Genomic DNA, 19408 nt, shown 5'->3' with positions numbered 1-19408 from the left:
CTCCTACCTAGGAGTCTACTCCCGTATTCGGAAGAAGAAGAAGAAGAGAGTTGGCAAGACTTAATATTAGGATTTTCCTATTTTTCATAAGTGGGGCGAGTTGTCATAACTCAATTCATTAGGATTTTTCTATTTTTCACAAGTAAGACGAGTTGACATCCACGTCACCAAAATCAGTTGCGGATCCAGGGGGGGGGGGGGGTCCGGGGGTTGGAACCCCCTTTGTTTTGTCTCAGTCGTATTATATTCTGTAATTGTCGGGACTCTGACGTGTGTATCATTGACGAATTTCGTATTAATAACAGGACTGTTCCGGAACGTTTTCGGCAAAAACGGTTCGCAATCGTCAAGATCTGGATGCAATCTGGACTCAATCGGCAGAAAAACAGCAAAGAAAAATTTCTCCAGATCATTCCCGTTCCACAGGACACCGGACGAGAATACACAGAACATTGTTAGGATTTTGATCCTGTACAGCAGAATCTGTCACGACATAGGCACGATTGTAATCCGACTAGACAAAATCGGCTGAGTTTCCCCGAATGTTACGGGACGCACCTACTGTCGGGATGTTTCGCCGAACTATTCGGACCCTTACCGACCCATAGGAATCTGTTACGAACTTAAACGACTGCGTTCAGACAATGATAGGACATTCCAGATAATTGAGGATAGTAATCCGACTTTTTCCCTTTTCGTGTCGTATCGCTGTCTGATCTCAAACGGGAGCAATAATCGGCAATGTGTGAACCCCGCATTATTTATTACTGAAGATCCCCATATTTCACTCCCATATAACAACACAGGTTTCACAGTATGATTAAATATATGTGAAAGTGTGTTGATTTTAGGTTTATATAAGTAAAATCTTTTTTTTAATTTAAATAAAGCTTTCAATCCCCTTTTATATAAATCATCTTTAGCCTCTGTAAAGTTTCCACTTGCACTCACATAAATTCCTAAATATTTCCATAACTATGAAGGTTATGGGTTATGGGTTATGGTAAAGGGGGTTCCAAAATGCCGCATTGATCATCCAAAAAAAGGGGGTTCCAACCCCCGGACCCCCCCCCCCCCCCTGGATCCGCAACTGATTTTGGTGACGTGGATGTCAACTCGTCTTACTTGTGAAAAATAGAAAAATCCTGATGAATTGAGTTATGACAACTCGCCCCACTTATGAAAAATAGGAAAATCCTAATATTTAAAAGTCTTGCCAACTCTCTACACTTATGCAAAAGGATTCAATACCGTTGAATTTATGTCTGCCAACGTTCCCACTGATGGGGGTCTCATTGGGGGTTCTGATCCCGGATCCCGCCGCTTACTGTTTTGTCAAATTCCCGTATCCCGTTGACACTATGTACCTAAGCAATTCTCATTTTTGTAATTTTCCGTGTCTCGCTAGACTTCACAATAATTTGACTTTCACGTGTCACGCTTACAAAAAATCGGCAATCCCGCGTCACGCTTAGATCCCACACTGATAAATAAAAGTAGCCAACGTTCCCACTGATAAATAAAAGTATGAATAGAATTAATGGCTACTAACTAGCCCCGCTTATGAATAGAATAAATCAGCTGTAATGAGTGTATGCCTTCCAATTTGTCCCACTTATGAAAACGTTAGAAATGCATCTTTTTCTTTGTTCTTTTCTTTTGGTTATAATAAAACAGAAAGGAGGTAGCATCAGCATTTATATGATGTTTTTTTCCTTGTAAATATATTCAATGTTTCATAAGATAAGTCAAGAATCATGTGTGTTTACATAATTTTATTCTCAGATGAATTACAGCTGGGAACAGTATATCTAACATATGTGTTCCTGATTACAGGCTTCTGACTTGGGACAGACACATAATGAGGGGTTAAACAATTAAGCAGGCGCTGATGATGGAAGTTTTTAACGACCTCGTGTTGAAGTCAAAACACTTTGCTCTGTGCTCGGACCACAAAAATCATGCTCGAAACATGAAATCAAGCTTAATACTTGTTCGTGTAATATTTGTCTCTACTGGGGCATAACATATTGTAAGCAAGTACACTACCCAGGTTGTGAAGCATATCTACAATGCTAAACACGAGGTTCTCCTTAGTGATTGGTCCATTTTAAATTTGACTGTAAGGTTACGCCGAGATATTTTGCTGATGTTACTGATTCTATATATGCATGGTTATAACGAATGTATAAATCGTGTTTGAATGGTTACTTTTTTTATGTGATGGTTAAAATTGTGCTGCATTTTCCTGGATGGACTTAGCTAATTAGCCTTGTAATTTGCAGTGATCGAGGTATTCTGGAAAATCGTAACGGTATGATCAACAACTGGAAAGGCAACTCATGCAGAAGTGGATCCTCCAAATCTTAACTTTTGATTTTTTTTATGTTTTCCATTCAACTTTTAGAACTAGTTTAGCTTATCAAGTTTATTTGTCTGCTTTGCATGTGCTTATAATCTAGTTTAGTGCTTTACTTTTTTGTGCTTGCTTTAATATATTTTTATATGAACTTTGCTTATGCAATATAGCTGTCTCTATATTGTCTAGTGTGTGTGCTGTATATGTCCTATATGTCTTAATATTGTATGTGTTGTTATTGTAATGTCGGCAAAAAGCTCCGCAGAGCGTATGTTTGTAGTATTTCATGTAACCCGACCTAAAATAAATTTTCTTATCTTATCTTATCTTATCGTTTATATAAATTAAAAGGAAATCAATATAAAACATTACCGTGAAGCGCGCATTTCATTTAAAGAGGCAGAACTGCAATTTAAATTACCATAAAGATACACATTAGACATTCATACCTTTCTGGATGAACTCTTTACAAAATACCCATATTTATCCCAAATATCCGATAGTAATCTGCTTATTTGGTTTATGTCAAACGATAGCCTTCATTTTAACTCTAAATTATGTGAATTTCTATCCTCATTTTACACATTGAGAAACTAAATATTTGCTTAACTGAAACTTATTAAACTTATTTATAGTCTTCACCAGTTCATTGTCACATTATACTTGAATTGTTCTTTTCTGGGCAATAAGAGTTATCCTTCGTTCCATATATACAATGTAGGCAACTGACTCTCCTCATAAAAAAATAAAAATACATTTGTATCTGTATTTTTATCTGTATTTTATTTTTTCATTTACATGTTGTACTGTTAAATCAATCATCCTTAATCAGAACGATAGTTGCATGTGTGAGTGTATGCGAGTGGGAGAGAAAGGCTTTTTATTTTTACTTTATGTGATTACATGCTTGTTATGAGCCCTATGATTAGGAAATAAAATATCTTTATCTTTATCTTTATCATACCGCGACTGAATAGACTGAAACTAAAAAGATTTATAATCTCCACAGCCCTAGAACATTTTAGCGCATTTAAGTTTTCTGCATATACATTGATATTGCATGCCTCTTGATGTCACAATCATCATTTAAATCCGTTCTTGTTGACTTATAACATTCTTTTAAAGAATCCAGTCCTTAGCAACTTGGAAAAAAAGAAGCCAGAAAACATTACAAACCAATACATTTCAAGAAAACATTTCCCACCACTATGGCGCGGAATCAGGGTCATAAATATCGATTTTAGTATATCCTAAAATGATCCAGTATATACTAAATTACATTTTAGCATATCCTAAATTGATTTTAGGATACCCTAAAATGAATTTAGTATATGCTAAAATCATTTTAGTATGTGCTAAATTCATTTTAGGATATCCTGAAATCAATTTAGGGTATGCTAAAATGTAATTTAGTATATACTGAAATCTTTTTAGGATATACTAAAATCGATATTTATGACCCTGATTCCGCGCCATACACCACTTACATGGCCATGCATATCAGAGCCATTGAATACATATATGTTTTATATGTCTCTTGCCATATCGATCTTAGATAATCAAAGAAAAAGTCCAATCAGCAAAATATCTAGCCTATCTAGACATTACAAATAAAGTTTTCTTCAAACGGAATCAGCAGCAACAGCAAATCAATCTTCAGTATCTTTCATCCCTAGACGAAAGCTGAAAATTAACTCAATATTAAAAGAGAAATTAGCTTGTTAAACTATAGAGAGACAAAAATTAGAATATTGCTGCACAGTTCGGGTTATCCACGTTTTCAAATTTTTTTCAAGTTCTCTGAACTTTTAATCACAAAAACCGGAAATTGGATATATTCCGATTTCAAGTTTAATTTTATATATTTATAAAACAATGTCAGCAATGCGTTTTAAATCTGGTAATGAGATGACGGTTTCTTATGCAGCATAACTACATTGAATTATTTTTTTTATATTTTGATTAGGAAACCAAAAGGTAACTTTTCTGCAACATGTATTCTATATGAAAATCTTCCACGAAAATACATTTTGTAAAAGACTTATAAATTGCGATTGCTTCAGTCAGTAAAGTCTATAGAAAGATGAAACCTCCCTAAACACATTTTTATAGACTGAAACTAAAGATGAATCTCCATGGTATCGGGATCGTTCGCCCTGATTACATGTTCGCCCTAGGTTCGTTCGCACTGAGTTTGTTCGCCCTGGTAATCCGTTCGCCCTGAGTTCGTTCGCCCTATTCTCATTAATGATATGTATATGTATATGTTACATTAATAAAAGAAATGTATATTTATATATATTAAAATTTATGTTTATCTATTAAAGCTGAATACAGAATATTAATTAAATAAAATTCGTGGCTGCATTGTTACACTTTATTTTATTATTACTTTTAATTACTGTTGATTGAATTTTGATTGCTGATTAGGTATAATTTGCAACACGTAATACATCATAAATAAATATTCGGTGAATGTAAACAGTCTTCAACATATGCCATTACATACAAATAATTTAGTCTTCAGTTGTTTTACATTTAAAAATACAATGTACATGTAGTGCTGATTGAAATTCACAAAAACTAATTTCCCAGAAACGTAATCCCATACAGATACTAACTTAGTTCAGTTCTCAATACCTTGAAGTCACAATATCTTGTAGTCCTATAATTTACAGGAACTCATAACCTAGTAGCAGCTAGCTGTAGACATAATACATCGTAAGTATTCGGCGAAATTGTAGACTGACTTCAACATATTCAATTAAATACACACAACACAACACTATACTAAAAAATAAAAATCGTAAATATTTGGCGATATTGTAGACTGACTTCAACATATTCAATTAAATACACACAACACAACACTATACTAAAAAATAAAAATCGTAAATATTCGGCAATTTTGTAGACTGACTTCAACATATTCAATTAAATACACACAACACAACACTATAATAAAAAATATAAATCAGGGCGAACATACCTAGGGCGAACAGGTATCAGGGCGAACGGTCTCAGGGCGAAACGGAACTAGGGCGAACAGTAACTAGGGCGAATAAAAATCAGGGCGGACGGACCCGGATTCAATCTCCATACACCTAGAACATGTACAGTTGATATCCATTCGTTTGATGTGTTTGAGATTTTGATTTTGTCATTTGATTATGGACTTTTCCGTTTTAAATTTTCCTTGTAGTTTACTATTTTTGTGATTTTCCTTTATTTCACCCTACACGTTCATTCGCCTCCTGGGTCTGTTTGTTCCGTTTATAAGTATTTACAAAGTAATTTGGTGTTTTTGTCATGTGTTTCTGTAAAAATATATAAACAAGTAGTTAACTTGCATCAAGGAGTAAAAACAAATTTTGAAGGAAAAAATGAAAGATACTTATTTTTAACAGCTTGTAACGACTTTGAAAACTGTTTGGAATCTTCTGTCTTTCTGTTACAAACCTTAAAGACAAATGGCTTAGTCTTCAAATTTAAAATAATTCATAAAAGGTCCTGTTTACATTTTTAAAATGACAATTTATCTTAAAACAATAAAATTAAAAAAATATATATTTAGTTATTTTTGATAGCAATACACTGAATAATTAGCATGTTTAAAATCTCATTCAACTCAAAACCTTTATAAATGGTTGTGAATGGATCCAAGGTGTGAATCTGTGTGATGAGAATGTGAAAGGGGGTGACAAGAATGGGAGCAAAATTAAAAGTGATGTTGGGAGAACGAAACTGAATTCAATATTTTGATAGATGTATAAATGTATGTCTGTTTGACCGTTTTACTTTGAACATATAGACATAACACTGTTACAGCATGATAATTGATGCTCCCATTTATAGAGGAGTTTTAAGTATATATAAAGTAGAAGATTTCAAATTTGTATGGATGCAAAACATATGCCCCACAACTGCTTGGACCACAGTTATTTCAGCAATAACCATGATAACCACTGGCACATTGATGCATTTTCTGCATACATTTCCAATTTCAATGTCTCATTATGAAAGTCTCAGGATAAAAAGTCTCAAATCAGTTTTTTTTTTGATAACATGAATAACATAATGAATAAGAAAACACTTCTGTTTTAGCAAAAATGTTTAGCTTTTTGTATTTTTCTTAAACTATTATATTAGTTTTTTTATGAATGATGAATGATGTTCAACCCAGAAAAATACTTGGAAAGGGCATTTATAAACAGTCTGTTCTTTCCATGATGTATTAATAGAAGCTTTATGACAGGAAATGTACAGGACGGTGCATAGTTATGTAAATGCTCTTTTGTTCCGACGTTGGAAAGTTCCGGGCGGAAAGAACTAACTAGCCAAAAAGTTCCAGAGGAACTTATTAACTAATTACTTTGTTCTTCCTAGATGGTTTAAAAGTTCCACCGGAACAAAGTGACTAGTTGAAAAGTTCCAACGGAACATATTTACTAGTTAAAAAGTTCCTTTTTGCCAAATAAGTCAAAACCGTAACTAGCAAACTAGCCCAAAAGTTCCAATGGAACTTGTCAACCAGTCAGAAAGTTCCATTTGGAGAATTGATGCATAGTAAAAGCGCAACATATTATATTTGAACCTTTCAAAGGGAAACCAAGATACTGATTAAAAAAGTTAAAAGGAACTTATCAACTAGTCACAAAGTTCCTCTTTGGCAAATTTGTCAAAACCAGAACTAACAAACTAGCCCCAAAGTTCCAACGGAACTTATCAACCAGTCACAAGGTTCCATTTGGAGAATTGATGCAATTAAAATAACGGAATAAGTTCTAGTTAATTGTTATACATTAATCTGAAATTGATATTTTTAAAAAAGGGGGGTAATCTTCCCTCTCTTGAGGGTTCTATGAATACTAAATTTGCATGATATTGCAACTTACTCCGTTTTATGTGAGCTATGTAATACAACTTAAATTTGGCTAACTAGTTGTTCAGCCAGAACTATTCAACTACCTACATTTTGTACATTGTTCCGGGACTTTTCAAGTAGCTACTTTTTTTCCAGAACTTTTCGACTGCACTCGGAATTAAACAACTAGTTGGAAAGTTCCATTGGAATGAAATAACTAGTTGAAAAGTTCAGCTGGAACAAAGTAACTGACGGAACATATTGGCTGATAACTGATATTATCTCACTGGGCTTAAGGAAGTACAATGCACCAATCAATCAATAAAATGTAGTAATGAATTATTTGCAGGGTTGGCAAAGTATTACCCGCCCGGGAAAACCCAGGCGGGAATTCCCGGGTTTTCCCGGGCTGGGCAATACTCCCAGAAATGGGTAATACTGGGTAATACTGGGCAATAAGTCTTTTTAAGATTATTTTAACACAAAATAGTAAAGTCTTGTTGTAGTTTCATAGTATTATGGCTAAATGTATACATTTTATACAGATAACCATTGAGAGTCATGTTTCTAGAAGATTGAAAATTCAATTTCATTCTTTTCTCCACTACTTCTATGTAGGCAGAATACAAAATTTTAATATTTAGGATTATTAATACCTTCAGTTGTTTCCATGTATTGTTTCAACTATCCAAACTTTAAAAAAAAATGCATTTTATAGCAGTGTTTATGTGAATTATAAATTTAAATGTCTGCAATCATATTGCTAAATAAACACCCTACAGGGTCAAGTCATTAAGGGGTCATCCATAATTGTCAACCATTTTCCAAAGTGTACAAAACGTACACTTGGGGGGAGGGGGTTAAAAAATCAACATTTTTACCGTACGCTTTTTTTTTATTTCCAGAATTTATTTCGTTTCCGTAGGGAAGGTCAATGTATAAAATCGAGAATTGGCTTGGGTGTGTTTCACTTCTTATTTCTTCTTTATTATTTTCACTTGATGATATTTATTTCGATATCATAATTCTCCTCAATATGGATTGAACGATTAAAAGATCAAATCATATGAAAACTAAATCTTTCAAAAATGTAAACTTGTAAAAAATTTTAAACAAAAAGTTTGCAAGCATTTCTCAGTACCCCCGATTGTCAATTTCACCTGCTTTATTATAAATCGTTATCGTTTCACTCTGTTTAATAAACAAAACTGATGGAAACACTAAATTCTTTGAATGTTTTGATTTTGACAAGACGCCATTTTGTGAAAAGATTTTAAACTGGTCCTTCGATTAATTTCCTTGTAATGTATTCCAAAACAGTAAACCAATAAAATGGAAGTAAACTTATTTTTCTTAGTATAAGCCACCTTTAATTACGAGCACTTCCATATATATGAAGTTTAACCTTAACCTTAAAAATTATCCAATATATGTACACGTTACAGTATATATACATAAACGATAATAGTGCCATGAATGGCATATTTACAGGGACCTTTTAAATAGAAATACAGGCAGGAAATTAAAAAACTTAAAATTTTTTAAAACATTACACTTTTATTGATTGCTGTCTTGAGCTCTGATTCAATCAACAACTGTCAGTCCATACTTAACCAATGCAATATAACCATGCATTTCCCTTTCTTTGATTCTTAGCATAGTTTATGTGCCCTTTTGTTAATCTTTTGCATGCTCTAGGTGCCCTTTTTCATTGGAGTTCCCACTGTGTGATAGGGGAACTCTTTATTCTAACAAAACACAAGCATCACAGATAGATGTCATCAAATAAAACAGTCAGATATGTTTATGTTTATTTTCAATGCAAATTTTTTATATTAAACTAAAATATAATAAACAGGATCTTCTTTTTATTAAGAATGATTGATTCCTCTCTTGAAATCTGAAAATGGTTGATGTACACTTTTTGAGGGAGGGTGGGGGGTCTGAAAAAGTGTACGTTTTGTACACTTTGGAAAATGGTTGACAATTATGGATGACCCCTAACCCTTATAGAAATGAAAAGGCTGAATAATGTTATATAAATGTTCCAGACCGTATGAGTATTTGGACCGTACGCGTACGGTCTGGACCGTATGCATACTTTTTCAAAATACGAATTTGGTCGGACCGTACGCTTACGGTCTGACTGATATTAAGAAGTTGGTCAAGCTTATTAGATACAAATGTATATAACAGATCAACATGACTTATATCTACAATTAATATAAAAAGTTCAACAGCATTTGACATAAAAACTTAATATTTTAACTATTTAAAAAGATCACATTTTATTTAATCTGTTAATCTCCTGTATTTTGCAGGCCGGTAATTCTTTAATTGCAGCTCAGTATGCTCATTGAAATTGAAGTTATCGGAAGTAAACATAATGTGGGAGGACAATTGTTTTAGAATATTTATGAACTTTACAAAAGAAATGCATACGCAAAGGAACATGAATTAACAAAACATGTAAATGTAAAAAATACGACGTTCTTATTAGAAGCAAGTGTCACCTTCGGCCAGAGTAACAAAATAGAATTCACAGATATACAATTAAGCAAATATTTAATTTCAATTGTTCGCTTATTCAGTTTATCATCGGCCATCTATTTTGTAATAATAACAATTTGTATGATCAGCTGGACCGTACGCGTACGGTCCAAATACTCATATGGTCTGGAACATAAACATATCAATGTCCTAATCTGAATAATTACTTATTAATTAGTGATGTACATATAAATTATACAAAAGTAATTTTTTTCACATTTTCTTGTTAATTCTGATGCAAGATATATACATTTGAAAAAACGAATTCTTTGAATTTATGTTAACAGTTTGACCAATCTAGACGAGAGGGTGATTTAATAGACTTTCAGAAGAGAATTATTGATAAAGGTCTTTTCCATCAATATTTGTGTAATGTGTGCCTACATGTTTACTTGTCTCATAGTTGCAAGAATAGTACTTTTTCAAATGTATATACACTTGTATTATCACTCTCAAACAAGTAAACTAATTTATAAATCAAAATGTGTTTATAAATATCTTAAATGTATTGCAATTGAGTTTGATCACTGAATCCTCTTTAAAATTAAAGCCAGTATTTTATATTACCCAGTATTGCCCAGTATTACCCATTAAAACCCAGTAAAACCCGGGTTTTCCCAGTATTTCCCATTGGGCTGGGCAATACTCATAAAACCCGGGTTTTTGCCAACCCTGATTATTTGTATATAGATGACAGTTTAATTTGTTTTTCCTTTCAGATTCCATTTCATATTATGGATGCAGATACATGTAGTTCTAAAACCAGCAGTGAGTTAGATCTTCCTGCTGAAGAAGCTACAGATTCATTGGCTGATATTTTATCAACTTCAGACTCTAGTGAAAGCTCTTTAACCAGTCTCACTTCAGATAATCTGCTTCAACAGATGTCAACAGAAGAGGAAACACTCAAACTGAATGAAAAATCAGAAACGGAAACTGATACGTCAGATATGACACAAAATACTCCAAACAATACAGAGTTACCTAACCTTAGTTCACAAGACTGGTATTTACATCCTTTGTTTCAAGGTTATTGGAGACATTATGCCCATGCTATGTCATGGTGTCAAACTCATAGAATAGTCACACAAAAACTACTGCAAAATCAACAACATATTCATCAAAGACATTCTCAACCTAATAGTTTTATTCCAAAACGAAAAAGTAAGAACTTGAAAACTTCTAAACAGCCAATGTTTAAAATACCTAAGTCAAACACAGAAGCACCAATTCCCAAAGAAAGGAGGAAGCAGAATGTGTCCTTTTCAGAAGAAAGTACAACATGTGACGATACCCACTTGTCTGATACTGGCAGTGAAGTATATGAGATGGAAATAACTGATGAAATGGTGGATTTCTTTGCACAGTCAGAAAAACATAGAAAAGAACGAGGTAAAAATTGAACCTGTAGAAGGAGTTTTGATATCTCTAATTTGCAGTACATGGCATTTTTTTAGTTTAATAAGAGCTGATTAGAAAATGGTACATGTAGATTAAACCTGGTTTTATAGCTAGCTAAATCTCTCACTTGTATGGCTTATTTACATACTAATAAAACAGAAAAATAATATACAAAACAGTCTGTGTTAATACATTGGAAGATAATGATAAAAAATAAGTGGTTAAATGCTAACAAAGAAAAGACACTGATGTAATTTAGGCCTATAAGTAAGGAAAGATCGTATTAGATTTATATAATATGCATTTATTTCTATTTTCAGATGAAAGCAAAGTAGGTGGTGGTAAAGGTGAATCGTTAGTTGATATTGGAAAAGGTAAGTATTTTAAAAAAAAGGGACAAAGTATTTGTTAAATAGAAATGATATAAAGAATTAACAAAAAAGGGTATAAAATATATATATAAACAATTATACATTGTAAGGCCACACCAATTTAATTTCTTGTTCTACGGATTTTTGGACTCCAAAATTTGGGGCGAGCGAGCGATTTGAAAATTTTAATAAAAAAATATTTAATTTGCAAATTTTTGAGGTGAAGCTTGAAAAGTAAAGGCAAGCGATTAATTTTTTTTTTGTAAACATAAAATAGTAGGTTTTGACAATATTAAAACTTGATTCATCACTTGTACTTTGACATTTCTTTAAATTCTTAAGTATTTTTTCCCTGTTCACCAAGAAATAATTAAATCTGGTCTATGTATGTGTGACTGACAATGCGACAATTCTCCATCCAAGTCATAATCAGTTTGGGGGCAACCCCTTACATGTAATTATAAATATCCCTGTTACATGTTTTATGAGGGATCAATACAAGTTATAATACATTTGTTTGTACAAAAGAGCTCATATTTTCTCAAAGAACTATATATCTATTTGGTATTAAATGGTCAAAACATGTCCAAGAATTTTGTAATATTCCTGGACTTTAACCATGTTAAATTAAGACATTTACTTTAAAGGGAAACTTCGCAAAAAAATCAAAAATTGATATTATGTTCATTAGGCATAAAAATGCTCAAATTCATAGATATTATAGTTTTATTCCGCTAGATAAGCGATCACCATCGATTTTAAATTTAGAGAATCATTTCCATCCGTTCAGCCATTTTGTCTTCGTTCCCGGTTAATAAAATCGATATGTCTATAAACCCAAAAGGAACAAAACTACAGTAACCGATGTAGTCGTAATTGCATGTCGATATCTTGGCAATCGTACGGTTGTTTTATCCGACTTACTAACTTCAAGTTGATACGGAAAATATTCTTATTTTTTTTAAATTACCACGGTCTTTTGTTTTTAAACTGTTGATATTGGAATTAGGTAAAAAGTCAAAGTTGAAATCATAAATAAGTGATCCGTGAAAATTGTTTTCGAAAATCTAATTTGTTCATAATTCTTTAAAGTAATAAACTTTTTTGAAATAACTTTTAATCTTCCCTCATCTGATCACCAGCATGGCTACAGGTATTACTTTCAAAGGTATTGGGAGGGGTGTGAGGTGACACGTCCAGGTATTCAAGCGATTTCCTGTCGGGCTTGCAAGTTCATGCCTCGTTTCACTTCTGCATGTATTGATCAGTGTACACGGCTGATAACTTATAACTTTCCATTTTGAACTATCAGATGTATAATATACAACTCTGTCTTACTTGTCATTACTAAACTCATACGCTTGTTTATAAATAACATTTCTGGTGTAAAGAATATTATTCATAAAAATATAAATAATACCCAAAAAATAAGATTTGATGGAATTAAAATCTATTTAAATATTTTTTCCAAGGGTGAATTTGGGAAAATGTAATATATACTCATTGTCAATGGTGAAGGACAGATTGGAACATACCAGAAATATTGATTTATAAAATGTACGCACTTGCCGATGATTCGTTTATACGACTGGGTTGAAAGTTATGGAACTAAAGCGCAATTTAAAATATATACATGTATACATTAAACATAAGAAAAAAAACCATATATTTTGAATAAATTGGGGTAAAAGTTTTGTAAATAGACTAGTCCACGTATGCCAACAGAAGGTAATCATCGAATGTCGATAGACTATTGTATACCAGAAGAAGAAGAGAACCAATTTGATTTAAATACAGGTCGATGTATAACTTTTGCTTTGGTTCATTGAAGTTGTCACGGGAAATAGTAAAATCACAGATTTATATTTCAATAAGATTGTTCTCGAACAAAGGAAGGAATTCGTCATCACAATTGTAATATATGCCACTGGACGAACACTAATTATCCCCAAGGGATGTGAATATTTTGCTGGCAAACTTTTGAGTATCAAAGTTTCAAATTAATTTCGGGATTTATTTTCTCTCTTGGTATTCAATAACAGAAAAAAGAATAAATTACTTGTCTGCTAAATAGGGGTATTCTTGTCAGATAAAAGACTTTTAGTTACATTTAAAAAAAATATGGAAATATGACATTAAATTGGTTCTGTCGTTTTTTTAAACATCGTTAAAAAGATGTGTGTCTAAGGTGAACGCCACAAGACAAGAACCCTGTAATACTAGTACGAGAGTATAGCATTTAAACCTTGCTTCCTAATAATATGGTTGTATCGGAAATCTTTTCATACAAATTGACAACTCATGGTCCGATATGCATGTACTATTTGCCACATAACGCCCATAGATCTTTCTACCATCATCATCTTATTCTTTGATATTGCTGTAAACATCGATGGTTCACACCCAAACAAAATGGGAGTAATGGACCCTCAGAGCTTCTCCGTGTTATACACTTGTGGAACTTAATTCATAGACGAAATTTCTGTATTGAAATGAATCTACATCTCACAAACAGGATTTTCAAATAATGATTTTGAGTAATCACCTTACAAACCAATATAAAAGTATGGCAAGATATAACCATGAAGGAACAGTCACGTCTCAGTCCTTACAGCTGAACGGACGTGCTGGGTCAGCTCTCCTTTACCCGCTATCTTCGATGAGGGTTTATTGCTAGATGGTCAACGACATACTACTAAGATGACAGAAACCAATCCATGCCGTACAGAGAGACGTAGTAGTTGGCGTACCCGCGTTAACATGCCTCCAAAACCATTGTCTATTATGGGGAGTGTCATGCCGATTAACGTCCGAGGGCTGTATCCTAGGCTGTTGGGTGATACGACCTTCATTTTCCTGCCTCACGGCTTGGGTCCTGATAACGCTTCCTGTCATCTTTAGAACTACGTCCACGATTCATCTGCCAGTACTCCATCATCGAGGCTAGCGGGCTGCCAAGCTGACCAAATTGGCCCTGAAAGCAGCCGTTGTGAAGAATAACATCAAAATAGTAAAAAACCAAAATCAACTCACCAAAACCAAGATGGCGGCCTCCATTCGGCGTCCTTACTACCTGTTCCTGACCCACGGCAGAAAATATTTAAATGCTCATCAATCGCCTTCGGGCACCGAGCCGACCGTGCGAGGGCTGTATAGCCAGTCAAGGTCGTTAAAAACTTCCATTTGTTTGTTGCCATGAAGGAATTTAGTTTTTGTCAGTCGCAAGAACTCATCACAATCATAAACGTATACGTATATATGCATGCAGTTTCAAATATCAAGAACAAGCGGTCGATGTCGATAGTCCGTTTTCTAACTGTTCAGAGTTAGACATGTCACTAGTTCATTCTTGGAAGCCTTCATATTCCCTGTCCAACGATGGGAACTCTTTCTGTTTGTATTGACTATAAATGCTTGTATGGTAATTCTGTCGTTTATCTGTACAAGTGGTTGCATTTCCTCTCCTTTCCCAACAAACAAACGAACGAAACGCTACTATTTTGCTTTCTCTGGAGCTCATCCTCAGTGGCGCTTATACGTCAGGAAACTTACATGTATGTATACTAATAATGATTGTTGCAAGAACAACGATGTATGGACAAACTATTCTAAATTCGTCAATATCAGTTATGCATGACTAAGATATAAGTTTTATTACAACTACTGTATTACTTATTTGGATTAATGATGGCTATCATGTTCAACATTGCACAAAATATTATCATAGAATTTAAAAAAAAAAATTGTCAAAAAAAATAATGCCTTAGCTTAGATAATTGGTATTCTTTTCATAAAAAGTTCGTGTAAATGATTGTCAAATGAATTTAATTATGCAAGAATAAAATGTTAAAAAGAAACTAAAACAAAAAAATCATGCATTTTGTATGTTGTATTTTTTTTTCAATTAAAAACTTTAAAATTGCTATAGTTTTATAAGAATTTAAACACAGCCAGATTTGAATACAAGTTAAAAAATTCCGGTAAAGTCAATGATATCAAACAGATTGGCAATGGTATAACAAATTGGGTAATATTGCATTTAGTTTTTATTAAAGATTAAAACTACCATTTTTTACTTCATTTACGCCAATTACCGCCAAGAAAGTAATCAAAAATTGTTTCCTTTTATTTTTATACACTTTCGGAATTACGAATCTGAAATTTTATTTTCAATTAATTTACACAATTTAATTATTGTATCTTTATTCTCATCGTGTATTAAACTCTTAGTGTATTAAAATCGTGACAGCATACTCTTTCTAACCCTTTCTGTTTATCCTTTCCAAATAACAACATTTATACCTGTGTACGCTTGAACTCACATCTGCGGCTAAATAGCTACAAGGTAAACAAAATGACCTCAAGCCGAGAAATATACAGTGACCTTTACAAAATAATATACACACTCTGCTCACACTTTAGTTGCATTGAAATGATTATCAAAACAATAACGGTAAATAGAACTGAAATAATTTCAGTTCAATATCAGTAAAAATGTTCAATAAATATTTTATGAAAAAATTCTCAACAATAATTAATGAAATTTATTCGAAAACATTTACTAGAGATAATTTAATAGGAGTTTAATTCATCAAAACAAAACGGTATATGCATATTCATTTTCGTTCATTCTTGTATTGTGGTTAATGACTACGACCATTCGTCAGCTGTGCGCTTTTAATTACGTATATTGTCGATAAGCTATAAGAGTTAAACAGATTTTATTTTTTCCCAGAATTCAATAAATCGGGCTAATACGTCACGACCCACTCGAGAATTCAACCAAAAAAGTTTCAAATACTTGATTTTCTCCGTTATTAGAAGGAATATAAATTTAAAACTTTGCAAATGTGTTTTTTATGTTAAGATGAACATAATTAGATGATAAGTAAAAAATCGCGGAATTTCCCTTTAACAGTTTAATATTATTCAAAATTAGTGGACCCCTCTTTTAGAAAAAGTTGTTTAAAATATGATGTAACTCTCCTCCTTTTGAGTACAAAATTCTAAGTTTTCAAATGTTTTGTATAGAAGAACTATACAAATCCTTGGTATTTCTATTTTCTTTTCTACATCAGTAAAATTACCCCTAGTCTGAGGGAGGGTTGTTCTCAACCTGATAATAACAAACACAGGTCAAAGTACGGCCTTTGACACAGGGCTTTGATACAGACCAAACAGCAAGCTATAAAGGACCCCAAACATGCAGCGGCTATGGATAGTTTTGTTTCACCAGCATACAATATAACTGCAGTTGAAGGCAAATCCTTAAGAAGTTCTTTGTACTTTATTCTAACAACGAACATTTTTTGATAGGGAATATAAGTAAGGGGGAAAGAAACCAATTTTTTGTTCTTTACAGGTATTTGCGCTGTTTTAAATCTTTATGGATCACTCCCACTTTGGATAAATAGGTTTCATGCTGAAACAAATATTCTCACAGATATTTACACAGTGTGGTGGGGTGCTTTTATGTTTAAAATCGTTATATACAGGTAAGACTGATTTTAAAAACAAATGTTGATTTCTTTTTATAATATTTACAAAAAAAACGGTGCGGGAAATGGACATGATTACATTTCCGGATGCGGGAAGCGGGAATATAAAAAAATTAAAACATCTGTTTTGAAAAAAATAGGTGCTGGCGGGTCCGTCGAACAAGGAATCAAATTGGTGTGGCCTAACTGTATCTTAAATTGATAACTTCAAGGGCTATTATAAATTGGCAGTGGCTATTTGACCGGCACCGGCAAAATAGCAAATTTGCTATTTGACCGGCACCGGCAAAATAGCAAATTTGCTATTTAGCCGGCACTGATTAAATTGTATCTCAATAATCTAACTGGCATTAAAATGTAAGAATAATAATTAAATATTATTTATTTTTATTCAAAACCTTTTGTTACTGTTGCTCATATAAACACTTAAACTTCTTATCTAAAAAATTTAAAAAAAAACTATGTTGCGTACACATGGAAAATTTCAAAAAAAAATAAAAATATGTTGAATCTATTAAGAATAGAAGTGAAGTAATAAGATAAATTTTAAAGTAAAAAAAACAAATATGATAATAGTCACCTTGTAGCTATACTACATTCTAGAAACTAGTATACTCTTTTCATTTACGGAACCAGCATTGTGATTGTGTTCCCGATGCAATGGCAGAATGGCCTTAGCTTTCAGTACCATGAGAAGACTTGAGAAATACAATAATAATCAAGTGATTTTCTGGCTTGGTCTTTTGAACATAAACCGTGAAAAAATAAAAAAAAAATTCATCAGACACATTTTTTTTTCAGTATAAGAAAGGAAAGGAAATGGTCCTTGATTTTTATAATTATATTTGAGAATTAAAAGTTGAAAAAAAAGATTAAAACATAAAAATGTAATTGTATTTATTTTTGTATTTTCTCATTTAAAAAAATATCATGTAAGTTACACAGACGCTGTTCCTTATTAATCTAGCTCAACCCAATACACATTAGAAATTTATTTTTCTCTAATTATTTTTTTCTCCAAATTTATTTATCATATATTGAGTATCAAAAGTTGATTTTTAACTGCTGAAAATATGATTTTTGTGAGGTCGTGTTAAGTCCCAGAAAATTGTGAGAATGCAGGATTTTTCACGATTAACACCAAGCAAGCAACTATTAATATTGTCTGTCATGTCTGTTTTATGATGTAGTTTTGCATACCACTATTTTTATCACTGGTAGGATATTTAAACCAAAGATTTTACACAGATTTGAAAATCAACTTTTTTATAAATATTTTAGAAAAAATATATTTAATAATGTATTTATAAATGTGTTTTCATGCACTTAATTACTATTATAAAGTTATAAATTATTTATTTATGAAAATCTTTTATTTTTGATTGTACTGTATTTTTATTAATGCTTGATATTGTGATAAAATGATTTTAAATTATTATTAAGCTTTTTTATTCTCTAGTAATCACATCAATGAACAGTTCTATTCAGTGCCGGCTAAATAGCAAATTTGCTATTTTGCCGGTGCCGGTCAAATAGCCACTGCCTTATAAATTTCCTTTCCTTCATTTTAGTCTTCTTTGCAAAACAACCAATTGGATTCATATTTAAGGATGGTTAATTTGTTCTTGTCCTGAATATGTGTAAAATATTTGTCAATGGATTTTAAGCATAAAATTTAAACAGTCATCAGATTAAAAACTATATACATATAAAAATAACTGAAATGTATATATGTGAATTCAAATGTAAGAATAGATCTATTAGTCCTCGAACATTTTGATTTAGCACTAAAGGAAATGATAAGATCAATGCATTCACCACTTATTGTTTCAGGTTGCATTAAAAAATACAACATTATTTGCAATAATGTTAAATCATCTCACCCTGTAATTGTTCCTTCACAAAAGAACTAATAGTTTACCTACATGTATAAAATATAAGGTACAAAATAAAAACATTAGAATAAAACTTAATATTCAGCAACATTTGATACAAATAACTCAGTTAACCCTTGTTAAATTTTTATTGTAGCCAGCAAGAAAATACCTACGAGTTAACCCTTGTTAAATTTTTATTGTAGCCAGCAAGAAAATACCTACAAGTGAAGCCCCAAAGGAGAGACCTGGTATACGTAGAACCTCTGAGATGACACAGCTGTACGGTAAAGGAGCTGCCATGATACATGGAATGGAAACAGCCCTTCAGATGACCTATGATAGGAATGTAGACATTAAACAACCACCTTGTTGGCCTAACATGCCGCTTAAAATTGTATTTAGATAAAGCTGCAATAAAGTTATCGTTTTCTATTATAACTGTATTTTTTAATGAAAGTAACATGTTTTCATGATCATGTATAATCATA

General features: G+C 32.4%; 1 protein-coding gene across 1 annotated transcript; it reads left to right on the top strand.

The window, feature by feature from the left end:
• Positions 1-4236: 4236 nt before the first annotated feature.
• LOC139484957 (gem-associated protein 8-like) lies at positions 4237-19352 on the top strand. The gene is made up of 4 exons (XM_071269020.1): positions 4237-4336; positions 10493-11165; positions 11495-11548; positions 19124-19352. Exons 2-4 carry the CDS (start codon positions 10508-10510, stop codon positions 19324-19326), a joined length of 915 nt encoding a protein of 304 aa, XP_071125121.1. The 5' UTR covers positions 4237-4336; positions 10493-10507; the 3' UTR covers positions 19327-19352.
• The last annotated feature ends 56 nt before the right edge of the window (positions 19353-19408 follow it).

Source organism: Mytilus edulis, chromosome 8, assembly GCF_963676685.1.
Source record: "Mytilus edulis chromosome 8, xbMytEdul2.2, whole genome shotgun sequence".
Taxonomy (NCBI): Eukaryota; Metazoa; Mollusca; class Bivalvia; order Mytilida; family Mytilidae; genus Mytilus; species Mytilus edulis.
This window is presented reverse-complemented; position numbering and strand designations above follow the sequence as displayed.

Excerpts from the sequence above, each read along its gene's own strand:
- LOC139484957 (XM_071269020.1), top strand. The coding sequence starts at position 10,508 with ATGGATGCAGATACATGTAGTTCTAAAACCAGCAGTGAGTTAGATCTT. Across the intron at positions 11,166-11,494 it reads AAAACATAGAAAAGAACGAG|ATGAAAGCAAAGTAGGTGGT; the intron begins GTAAAAATTGAA and ends TTCTATTTTCAG. Across the intron at positions 11,549-19,123 it reads GTTAGTTGATATTGGAAAAG|CCAGCAAGAAAATACCTACA; the intron begins GTAAGTATTTTA and ends TTTTTATTGTAG.